General features: G+C 36.4%; 3 protein-coding genes across 3 annotated transcripts; 1 reads left to right on the top strand and 2 right to left on the bottom strand.

The window, feature by feature from the left end:
• Positions 1–983: 983 nt before the first annotated feature.
• LOC120272618 (RNA polymerase II degradation factor 1-like) lies at positions 984–1,965 on the bottom strand. The gene is made up of 2 exons (XM_039279485.1): positions 1,615–1,965; positions 984–1,397 (listed from the first exon to the last, which is right to left on the bottom strand). Exons 1-2 carry the CDS (start codon positions 1,750–1,752, stop codon positions 1,110–1,112), a joined length of 426 nt encoding a protein of 141 aa, XP_039135419.1. The 5' UTR covers positions 1,753–1,965; the 3' UTR covers positions 984–1,109.
• Positions 1,966–2,091: 126 nt separating this feature from the next.
• LOC120272197 (stomatin-like protein 2, mitochondrial) lies at positions 2,092–10,029 on the bottom strand. The gene is given in 10 exon segments (XM_039278960.1): positions 2,092–2,502; positions 2,588–2,647; positions 2,817–2,908; positions 4,431–4,529; positions 4,727–4,819; positions 4,912–4,969; positions 9,268–9,417; positions 9,520–9,735; positions 9,737–9,760; positions 9,856–10,029. Coding segments are annotated over 10 exon segments (1,215 nt in total). The 3' UTR covers positions 2,092–2,253.
• Positions 10,030–10,445: 416 nt separating this feature from the next.
• Positions 10,446–12,172, top strand: LOC120272076 (60S ribosomal protein L9-like). The gene is made up of 3 exons (XM_039278816.1): positions 10,446–10,876; positions 11,653–11,775; positions 11,889–12,172. Exons 1-3 carry the CDS (start codon positions 10,514–10,516, stop codon positions 11,973–11,975), a joined length of 573 nt encoding a protein of 190 aa, XP_039134750.1. The 5' UTR covers positions 10,446–10,513; the 3' UTR covers positions 11,976–12,172.
• Positions 12,173–12,288: the final 116 nt, after the last annotated feature.

The following is a 12,288-nucleotide window of genomic DNA, read 5'->3' as shown; positions in this document are numbered from 1 at the left end:
AAATAATATTATTAAATTAAAAAGCTAAAAAAATTGTAAGCAGAAAAAAATAATATCAATATATATCATCATGATTCATTATGCTTGTTGGGGTAAAGAATTAAAATAAAACAAGGGAAAGGTAGGTATTAATTTGATGTGATGAGTGAATTGAAATAGATTAAAAAGTAAGGCAATTATTTTTCTCTTGAAGAAAGAGCCATATAAATAGAATTATAGATTACAAAATATTATCATTATTAAGCATGGACCAACTTTACTCACCCATACTCAATATTATAAGAATATTAATTAGTTGAAAAAAAGTGTTTTTAATTCAAATTATGTTTTCAATAAATTTAAAATGATTTACATAATATTAAAAATAGATATATAATCTATTATTATTAGAGTGTTTTACAAAATTTAAATCTTTTTTTAAAAATAAATATATTATTAATAATTGAAAAAATTAATTATATTTATTTATTTGTATAATAAATATTCATTAGATTTTTTAAAACTAAACTATACCAATTGTTTTTATTATAGAAACTAGAAAGTTACAAATTTATTTCTTTTTTTATCAAATAAATAAATGAATAAATAAATAAATAAAAAGCAGGGGTTAAAGAGAGGACTGAAGAGCATGTGAACAGCTTAATAATTTGCAGGGATAGATTGTGAGCATTGGGGGACACAACCACATGGACAGCACTCTTTGCCACATCTTTCTTTCTTTTCTTTTTTTTTTTAATTTCTTTTTCATTTAAGATCTTTCTTTCTGTCTGGCTCTTGTCTTTTTAACAAGTGTTCCTGTGGATAAATATTTTATTGTATTTTTATTTGTTTGTATGTTAAAAAAAAAAGAGAAAAAAACCCAGCTGTTTACTTATAAGACTTGTTTTGGAAAGTAGTGTTATAGTTTAAATGCGTTTGATCTAATATATAAAATAATACTGATAATAAAAGTTGAAAATCATTAATTATAAAATGATAGAACTTCAAGTGCACATGCAGGACATAATTTCATTCCCCTTCTTCACTGTCTCAATAGTACAACAACATTCATGCAGAGCAAACACACACACACACACACAATTACATGCAGATATGTATAGAAAACTATGTTAATTTTGTTCTTCTGGTTTATTCTCTTCAGTTGATTTGGATTCAGGCTTCACTTCTTCTTCTTCTTCTGAGGCCACAACATCTGTTGTTGTTGTTGTTGTTGTATTTGTTGGCTCTTGAACATTGTCAGTTTGCGTCTCAGTTTCTTGAAGATTAACAAGATCTTCTTCACCCTCAACTTTGTTATTAGATTCAACTACCAACTCTTCTCCATTAACCTCCTCCTCCTCCACCTCCTTTTCCTTCTCATTCTCCACCTCAGCCTCTTCCTTGGCTTCCACCGGACTCTGTTTCAATTCAATGGTACAAATATATTTATGTTCCTTTTGGCATTCATCTATTATTTTATTTGTGACCTTGCCATTCTTAATGTGTATAAAAAAATAATAATTAATATATATATATATATATGAATTTTTTGAAGCTGCGATGAATCAATGATACCAACTTCACAATAACCAGACGAGTTAATTTATAAGAATATCATTACTCATATATAAATACCTCGGTGGTTTCGGGCTCGGACTTAGGCTCAGGTTCAACCGGGTTCACAGTGGGCTCAGAGGTGGTAGGCATCTCAGCAGGCACCAAGTCAGGGTTTTCAGCATTCAGGTCCTTGGGTCTGCTGACACAGCCTCCCATGGTTAACCTGACTGGGTGGCGAGGAGGATGAGGGTGGGATGAATCTCTTTAGATTAGAAACAAAGGTTGATGATGGTGATGAAAAAGACAACTCCATGGCTTGTCTCCTCTGACCTTAAATAAGGGTTCTGGTACCTAATTTTAGGCAAAATGAGTGAGTGGTGGACGTTTTGAAGTTTTGGAGCTATAGACCTGGACCTGTTCTGGTAAACAGTTATTTTAGAACAGTTTTTGAAGGCCTGGAGTGAATGGTGGGACACCACTCAAGCAGGTTCATGCACATACATGGATTGTTATTATGGATAGATTAACAGTTTTGAGAATGTTACTGTATCAAGTAAATGAAATGAAGTCATGGTTTATGAGTGTTTTGACCTACCCATATGAATGATGGAAAACCAACAAAATTTCTTTCCTTTTCCAACCCTTCTTTTTCTGGAGGGTGGTGAATGCACTACCTTGTTTTAGAACTCTAAACCCTACTCATAAATGATATCACTCTCACTGCTTCTTGGGAGGGCTCTGAAGAGAGAACACTGTTGTTTGAGTAGGGCTGGTCGATACGGATGCAGTAGTATCGGTTACTTCACCAGAATGCAAGAGGTGATTAGAGCTGTCGTCTCCGGGGGCTTTAGAAGAGTTGCCTGAAGGGTGGGGGCGGCTGAGGTTGAGCTTTTGGTAGATGGCCAGAGCCTGAGCGATCATGGACGACGGATCTGAGGGTGCACTAGGGAGAAGCAGCGTCGTTCCCTGTGAAAGGAATTAAAAGGGGGCTTTTAACTAAAATGTGAGGACTTAAGTACTAAACTAATCTGATCAGTGCGTAGTAGTTTACCTCTTTGGCAATGTTACCAAACGCTTGAATATACTGTTCGGCCACTCTTAAACTAGCTGCCTGCCAAATTGAGGGGAAAAAATTGCATATTAATTGAATCTAATTATAGGTTGACATAATAACATATGTAATCCTCATTGTTCAAACTTATGAAGCTAACAAAGACAAGACTGCATGAAATGGTTATGTGATTGCTATCAAAAGAAATGACAAGGGAGTCGTTACAAACCTCAGCACCTCTGCTCTCTTGCATGGCCGCAGATAATAGCCTAAGTCCGTCTGCAGTCGCTCTTGATCTAGCAAGGATTGCCTCAGCTTCTCCTGGTAGGCACAAACACAAATAGTGTTTTAGAAAATATAAACAAATCTACAAGAATAGTTGGATTCATATGACTTTTCATATTGGATGAGTTTAGTTTTTTTGGAAGGAATTCACATATTTCCTGTACAGAACTATGTGCCAGGGCAAACAAAATCTTCTGCAGAAGGGGGAAACACACACTAATTTTACATAATATTAAAGTCACAACTAGTCCTATGTTTTAATGACCACACAAATGAGCACCTGTATTCATAACTCATGAAAGTAATATTTTCAGATATCAGTGATGATCACAATCATAACCCTCACATCCTTGATGCCACAGAAAAAAAAAAAAACAACAAGGTGAAATTTCTGATAAGCCAACCATAAGAAGATTAAACTTTTCGACACAAAGACATGATAAGCAACTCACACAACTAACACACAAGAGCTCTGGTTATGAAACTGCAACAAATAGAATGCCATGCTGTTTCCAGATGCAAAATAACAATTTGTTGAAGGACCATGTCTCACCCAAAATTGCACTTGCACAAATTTGCTGAACCAACCTTCATAGCAGAGAAACTTACCTTAAATTCTGTTGTAAGGAAACATGCTCATCGTAACCAAGAATATACAACCATATCTAAATCTTTGAATGCAAAATGCCATAAGTGAATAACAAAAGTGTTGGCCAGATATTTTAAATGAGTACAGAACTCTATGAGGTACATTGTCATGCCCCTGATGAGGGGAGGGTGCCTTATGAGCAACTGTATGATGCACCGTTAGTTTCCAAAAATAAGCCTCTGGTTCTCTACTTTAGTCCTAGAGATGTGTAACAGTGACAATCAATGCATACCTCAAGAGTTAATAAAAACCATAGAGGCATGGAATAGTTTGATATGTCCAATTAGTGCAGCTGCAAGTCAAATTATGTTTACCACCATATAGAACATTAGTCTTAATTAGAAATACTTGGGATTTCTCAATACTTTACCAGGAAGAAAAAGTCAAATATTGGAAGTTTATGAAGCAGATAAATTATCATCTAGGAAAGACCAGTACAGATAAACAAGGCTGATAGCTTCCAAAATCCTGACTAATATCTAGATGGGCCAAGGATAGTCTGGCATTGAAACTTGTATCGATTCCAAACCCTGATATTAAATGATCCCTCCGCTCAAGAATTTCTTTTAAATAAGACTAGCCTTTTAAAAGCACCACTGGTCTCTCTCATTGCAAAACAAAATGCACTGATGAATAGCCCTCTTACAGGTAGGTTGCTTTATTGTGGGCCAACCTTGTAATCTCAATAAATCAAAAGTATCATCACAAGCTCATGACTATATTCTAGCATGGAAGAAAATAAAAAGCAACTCTAAGAATCGCAAAACATAGCGAAGGTTGCATTTCACCTACATTAGAATATTAGAAAATTAATCTACAGCAATCAGATAACAATGAACAGAACAGAACACCAGCAAACTCTAAAAGGGAGGGAGGCCAATTAAGGAAAAGAAAAAAAAAGGACAGTACCTTTGGCCCTGTTCATTTGATCCATCATTGCAGCTTCTGATGCCAATATCACAGAGTTCTTCTTCCCATCAGCTATGTTAATATTTGATTGTCTTTCTCCTGTTGAGATTTAGAGATCAAGAGTTAAATCACCTACCATACTGATATACAAAATAATCTTCCGCATAAAAGTAAACATGCATGTCCTAATAATTTTGATGTCACATTAAAATATCATCTGAGGATAAAAGAACACTAACACATAAGAGTATAGGGAGGAATCAGAATAACCAGTCTAATCAATTGACAAAAATCACCTTCAGATTCAAGCACTTGTGCACGTCTCCTTCTTTCAGCCTCAGCTTGCATCTCCATAGCTGCTTTAACTCCAGGTGGAGGAGATATATCCCCTGTAGGATACACCATGAAAGATGAGATTTATTCATCTTTTGGAGAAGCTAGCATATCTCAAGGAGAAAACACCACTGGTAAATGAGCATACTTATTTCATATCGCAGACATTGCAAACCCCAATCCGAAGCAGCCTCATTGATTGCTTTCTGTTTGGAAAATGAAATCACCACAATGAATGACCACAGTGTAATAACATGGTTATTCCTCTAAAACATTCATAACTGCACAAACCATTAAAACTTGAATATCTTCATTCACATATGAAAATCATAAATAACTAAGGGTAGGATGGGGCACGATAGCATAGGAGTGGTAGACATGACAAAGTTGGTCAGTCATGTTGTTGGTTATTCGGTATGGCCTTGTTTGGATCCTACTTAGATTAAATGGTGCTGAAAGGATAAGCGGAATGTGGATAACCATGGCCCTACTTGAATGCATTGCCTTCTGTATCATATTCTGAAGGATTTGTTTATATCCCACTTAGTTGTTTGGCAACTTATATTAGGAAACAAACACTAAGTCAGGTCCATCCTGGAACCAAACATGACCTAAAAATTATGCTACAGCAAAATAGCAGCTAGCATGAACCAACCCCTCCCATGACTGAGACCAAAAACGTAATTATTCAAAAAGACGCATGTTAAAATAAAAAAAAAAAAGGGCACACAGAAACCTAATTTACTCTTTTGGGTAAGTGGTTGTAAGTAGCATGAGAAATATAAACAGCAACCACAAATCCCAGAACAAGATTTCTTGTATAACCTCAGAGGAGATAGGAAGGAATAAGAACCTCATCATCATTATCCTAATGACCTTCCACAACAATCGCAGGTAAAGCACACAGCAAATAAAGGAGAGCATCTATTTGAAAAAAAATTGCCCCATCATGAAGTCAATAAGAGAACTAAAGAAGCAAAACAATTAAGAAGAGATTGGGAAAGCAAGCTGAATGTGGTCACATAAAGTATGTCACATTATATTTCCAGTGAGTGAGAGAACACAGAAAGAGCATACCATTCCTCCAAAGTAAAAGTGACATTTAAAGCAGGCAAGAGGGAGTCAATGTTTCAACTCACATTTCCATTTACCTCGATACCATATACTGTCTATCCATACACATTAAGCAGTTGGCTAGACAGACATATCCAGGATATCCAACCAAGCTATTGCCCACAAGGTAAAAGGGGTTACTGGTAATCATAATGTTAATAAGCCACAGGCATAGAATTTATGTGAGTTGCACCACATGCCAACACTGTTTCTTAGCAACAAAGTTCAGACCACATGAAATTATATATTTTACTCACACAAGACAAGTCAAAAAACATTCAACCAAACATGTTTCTGAGAGTGCATGGTGGTCAGTTGACGCCTTTCAGCAAATACATTCCTACAGGAACACTACCCTGTGCTCCCACCTCTCCTTGTATAATTCTCTCCTAGCCATGATCACAGCATCATTGCCCTTTAAATTTGAAGTTCACTACAAGTGAACACTCAATGTGCTCCTTTAGCAAAAGGATTACATAATAAATTTTCCATATCTACATGCCCCCATATAAAAGAACTAAATAACAAAATCCCCCAAGTGATTTGGTGGAGATCTCTTAGATCCAATGATGCCGCAAACATTTGCAGGCTAAGAAACATCTTCCTCAACGAGGATGTGCCAGTTTAGTTGCAACTCAACTTACACTCACCGCTTGTGCAATTTGGTTGCAATTAAATCATTCTTACTTGCAACTCGAATTGCATCTGAACCCAAAGCTCATGCAGCTTGGTTTACGCCAAATGTTGGAGTAAGTCAAGATCACACATCTAGAGTTGATCACACAAGTCCACAGGGACAAGTGAAGTTACATCAATAGTGTATATCCATTTGCTCTAGGGATGTATATGCAAGGATCAGACAAACATTTACTCAATCTAGCTTGGATCAAGATTTTTTATTTTCTTTTAAACTTGTTTTAGGGTTTTAGATAAAAAGGGTTTAAAACATATATCCATGTAAACACCCAAAATTATAAACATACCAACAAAAAATGACTCCTTGTATATATATGGCCCTGAAATTCAAGATTATACATACATACCCCTTTGGGAGGTAAGGAGGATGTGGCAGTTTAGTTGCAACTCAACTTACACTCACCGCTTGCGCAATTTTGGTTGCAATTAAATCATTCTTACTCGCAACTCGAATTGCATCTGAACCCAAAGCTCATGCAGCTTGGTTTACGCCAAATGTTGGAGTAAGTCAAGATCACACATCTAGAGTTGATCACACAAGTCCACAGGGACAAGTGAAGTTACATCAATAGTGTATATCCATTTGCTCTAGGGATGTATATGCAAGGATCAGACAAACATTTACTCAATCTAGCTTGGATCAAGATTTTTTTATTTTCTTTTAAACTTGTTTTAGGGTTTTAGATAAAAAGGGTTTAAAACATATATCCATGTAAACACCCAAAATTATAAACATACCAACAAAAAATGACTCCTTGTATATATATGGCCCTGAAATTCAAGATTATACATACATACCCCTTTGGGAGGTAAGGATGGATTATTGCGCTAGATTACCAAGTTATTTTTACCCTACTTAATAATTGAAATTTAGATTCTCTCAAGTATCTGTTTAGGTGCATAAATAATTAAATATAGTAATCATATTGATAAATATAGTATCTGTTTATGTAAAAATTTGCTTTTATACATGATTATAACTCAAAATATCAATAGAACCTCATGCAAAAGGTAAATATATAACCTATATAGTTATATAAAACAGTTAAATGTTTATAGATGTATATATAAAGGCTCTAAGAGATATTTCACCTATTTTAATCTATCATTATTAAATTATAATAGGCAGTTAATTGGACTTCAGGGTATAAATATCTAAGAATTTCAATATTTAGGTGTACAAATTGAAAGAAAGTTTCTGATAGTCCACATGAAATTTCAGGTTTTTAGAAAATATACATGTAAGAAGCCCTAAACAAATAATAAAAAAAAACCAGACATGCAGTCATTCCCAAAATCTACACCAATACAACCAACAAAGCATATGAACTCTGTTTCCAAAAGTCATCCTACCTCCAAATGAACACACTTGAACTCAAGCTCATAAAACTCATCTTACTAGCAAACACACACACATAACCTAGCTACCAGTTTTTGTTATGCTTATCCAACTGAATAAGTTGGCGTAAATATGTTATAATGCAGATAGCCATTCCCAAACCATTCTCAATGATTAAAAATCACATAATATATGTTGCTATAAGAGCATATTTCCTATTAACAAAAACCAAGATAAAAAAAGATAATTATCAATAACTGTCGATTGATTGAGTCACATCAATATCAATGTTGTTAAAGGCACAAGGCACACTCGAGGCGCTAGGACCCTTCTATCACCCGAGGCGCAAGGCATAAAAAAATCGAGCGCCTGATCGAAGTAAGGCACACACATAAAGAATATATATATATATATATATATATACGGTATATGATAGAGTCATAGACAAATAGAAATCTCAAAGCCTTAAACTTTAATATTAACAAACTTGTCTTATCTTAAAGTTAAAATTCTATTCCTAAAATCATAAGGAGCTAATAATCATCATCATTAATGTCAAACTCTAAATTCATGTTTTTATCTTCTTTTCCTTGTTCAGAATCATAGCCATCCATGAGGATTTGTATAAAATAGTGAAATATTTATTGCTTAGTTATTAGATTCTATTCTTTTAATAGACTTATAGACTTTTCAAATACTAATGTCTAGTAAATTGTGGCTCTTTTAAACAATAGAAAACTAACATTTTTTCAATCAGGCACGTCTTTTTGTGCCTTGGGCTTCAAAAAAAGACGCCAAAAAAACGCAAAAAAGCCTCACCTGACTAAAAAGCGCCTTGCCTTAGACCCTTGGAGGCACTAAGGAGGTTTAGCGCTGCTTCTAGGGGCCTAGGCGCGCCTTAACAACACTGATCAATATAAATCAATGTGATAAGAATCATTATCTGACAACTAATTCTAAACCTCCCCCATGAGGATTCCCTCAGCTCTAATTTATGTTTACCAAGGATCCAACCAAAAACCAAATCATTAGGTTATTGAAAAGTGAACTAGACCAGATTGGTAGATCATACCCTATTGTCATTATCTGCACACAATACAACAACACAGGCTCCTAACACTTAACCTTTTCTATCATTGCAAATGGTTTTGCTGCATCTAATTAGCATTCTCAATTCAGAAAATAGACCAGAAACACAAGTTACAGAAATTCTCAGTTCATCAAATGGAGAACCATCATATAGAAATAAACTTATAAGAAAACCCCTGACCTGCAATTACTAAGTCAAATACACATACCATCAAATAAAACAATACTAGAAAAAACTTCAAATGATATTATAGTTAAAAGTCTCACCACAATGTTCTCGTTGAGCGTGTCCCTTTCCTCAAAAGTCTTGTCCAGCGTGATTTTCCCCAGTTCACTCCTCATTGTGGTCTGTGCCAATTGGATCACTGCATATATAGGGTTCTCAACCCCATATGATGCGAGGATAGGATCAACAATCTACAACCACCACCAAATTCAAGAAAATTATCGCATTGATTGACAAAACAAATAACAACAAAAACACTAAAGAAGATGAAAACAAACACAGAAGCATAAGACCTTCACATAGAGGACTCCATCGATGTGGATGCTGACATTGTCCTTGGTGATCGCAGACTGGTCAGGAATCGGGATGGCCTCTTCCTTGAGAGAGTGGACATACGCAATCCGGTCAACCAACGGAACGAGAAGGTGGATGCCAGAGTCAAGGGTCTTGAGGTACTTTCCAAACCTCTCCACCACAAACGCCTTCTTCTCCGGCACGATTCGGACTCCCCCAGTTCATCGGCAATGTCGCCGGCTCAAACCTAGCAACAACGTCTCTCGGAAACCAAATCAGCACCAAAAACAATGAAAAAAAACGATAATAAATCTAGGGTTTCAAGGATTTCTCACCTGATAAGGAGGGAAGTCATCACGGGAGCGGCCGCTGCGGGAGCGGCTGCCACTAAAGTGGCGGGCGAAGAGAAGCGGAAGGGGTGCGGGCGAAGAGGCAAGAGATTCATTGAGGGCGAGGGAGGAGCGGAGAGAGAGCTGGATCGATCTCGAAGCAGCGCGAAGCATCGCCATTGTTCTCCGGGAATGCTCGAGCTTGAGAACAAAGATAACCACTAGCTCGCAAAACCTCGCTTATAAAGCTTCTCTGTATTCTTCACCGCCAAGCCACCCGCTGTTAAAATAAAAAAGGATTTTGGACCTTGATACCCCTGTAAGAACTTTAAAATTACGTTTATATCCAGAACACGTGGACGGTCTAGATCACATCAACACTCGGATCTTAAAATCAAAGATTTTTTTAAGCTTTTTGGTGGTTTGATTTTCCTTAATATTTATTTTAATTTGTGTACATAAACACCCTTATAGGAATTTATAATTACTTTCAATACCTAACAAAGTGTTGACGGCTAAGATCACATCAGAGTTCAGATCTCAAAGCAAATCACAAAACCCTAATTCATCTGAAGCTTGATATACAGAGAAGCCATGGTGGTGGCGAGGGTTTCTCTTCTTCTTCTTCTTCTCCGACCTCGATCTTCATTCGCGAGAGGGAGAGATGAAGACGATACTCTCTTCGCAGACGATGGACATCCCGGAGGGGGTGAAGGTACTGGTGAAGGCCAAGATGATAGTTGTTGAAGGCCCCAGAGGCAAGCTGACACGCAATTTCAAGCACCTCAACCTCGACTTCGAGCTCATCGATGGTGGCCGCAAGCTCAAGGTTGATGCCTGGTTTGGATCCCGCAAGACCATGGCCGCCATCCGCACCGCCCTCAGCCATGTCCAGAACCTCATCACTGGCGTTACCAAGGGATATCGATACAAGATGCGCTTCGTTTATGCCCACTTTCCCATTAACTCCAGCATCACCAACAACAGCTCTTCCATTGAGATCCGCAACTTCCTCGGAGAGAAGAGGGTACTTCCTTTTACCATGTTCTTGCCCGTGATGCTTGTATACCGATTTATCTCCTGATTGGTGTATCTGATTGCCAAGCTTTGCTGTGATCTAGTGACTTGATTTCACTCTGCAACATAAAATTATATATATTTTTAAAATTTTTGTGCGTTTTTCTGTAGATGCATTGCGGATTTCTCACTTAGATTCTCTAAGATAAGATATGTAACTATGATAATTTCATTCTCAAGTCTTAAAATTTTAAAATATTCCTGTTACAGTGCCCTTTCCTTTGTTAATCGATTTTTTTAGCTTTATTTTCTTGTAAATTTTGATCCCAATTTTCTGCTTTCATTTGATGTGTCCTGTATGTTATTATCTGCTAAGTTTGTTGGTGAAATCGTTGTAAATATATGTGGATGTTAAATTCATGCAGAAACAAAGCTGTTTGTGTAGTTTGGTAACTAAATCATTTCAAAAGAGTGTTTTTTTTTAACCCTGTCGATGCGATCTTGTACTTGATGTGCCTAAGTTGCCCATCTCCTGATTGTTGCCTCCCAAAACGCATCATGCACATTGTACAGCTGTATAACACATGGAACCCTTGATGCTTCTTGTTGTCATCTCTATTTACTATTTAAAAAATTAAAACAGCCCTTCATTAGTTTATCCTGTGCATTTACGTGCGATAGCTTTCTCTCTGAATTATTAATTTTATGTTAAAATTCATTGAAAGTCTGTGCTTCCAATATTTTTATGGCAGATTTGTAGTTCTTAGTTCTACCTTTTGTGTATAGGTCCGCAAAGTGGATATGCTAGAAGGTGTGTCTATCTCTCGTTCCGAGAAAGTCAAGGATGAGCTCGTCCTTGACGGAAATGATGTGGAGCTTGTCTCACGGTCTGCTGCACTAATCAATCAGGTCAATATTTTTGTTTATTTCAAACTTGGTTTGTCATAACATTTTTCCTTAATTATGCATAAGTCAGTTTGAGATGTCATGGTTCTAATGCTGTTCCTATCGTGTGCTAACAGAAATGCCATGTGAAGAACAAGGATATCCGGAAGTTTTTGGATGGTATTTATGTCAGTGAGAAGGGTACAATTGCTGAGGAACAGTAAACTATGTGTGCCCTCTTCCATTAGCATGCTGCTAGAGATTAGTAGTAGGTGTTTGGTTGAGATTTTCTTTTCAGATATGCAACTGTCTTCAGTTGTATCTTTTAGTTTTTGTTAATTGAACTCCCTTTAATGTTCAAGATAAGTTGCTGTGGAGATGTTGCCTTTTACATTATATAGTTGATGCATGTTTTGTTGAACTATTGAGTCTGGCATACATTCATATTGGTTCTTTAACTCTGAACTTTATGGTTTTAGATATTCTTAATGAAAAGCTTTCTTTTGTCATTTTGACAAAATTGTGAAATCCTTCAAG

Source organism: Dioscorea cayenensis, chromosome 11 (assembly GCF_009730915.1).
Source record: "Dioscorea cayenensis subsp. rotundata cultivar TDr96_F1 chromosome 11, TDr96_F1_v2_PseudoChromosome.rev07_lg8_w22 25.fasta, whole genome shotgun sequence".
NCBI lineage: Eukaryota > Viridiplantae > Streptophyta > Magnoliopsida > Dioscoreales > Dioscoreaceae > Dioscorea > Dioscorea cayenensis.
The sequence above is the reverse complement of the archived record's forward strand: the minus strand, read 5'-3'. Positions and strand labels throughout refer to the sequence as shown.

Coding starts and splice junctions, on each gene's coding strand:
- LOC120272618 (XM_039279485.1), bottom strand. CDS start 1,752: ATGGGAGGCTGTGTCAGCAGACCCAAGGACCTGAATGCTGAAAACCCT. Junction 1,398..1,614: donor CCGAGCCCGAAACCACCGAG/GTATTTATATAT, acceptor GAATTGAAACAG/AGTCCGGTGGAAGCCAAGGA.
- LOC120272076 (XM_039278816.1), top strand. CDS start 10,514: ATGAAGACGATACTCTCTTCGCAGACGATGGACATCCCGGAGGGGGTG. Junction 10,877..11,652: donor ACTTCCTCGGAGAGAAGAGG/GTACTTCCTTTT, acceptor TTTTGTGTATAG/GTCCGCAAAGTGGATATGCT. Junction 11,776..11,888: donor CTGCTGCACTAATCAATCAG/GTCAATATTTTT, acceptor GTGTGCTAACAG/AAATGCCATGTGAAGAACAA.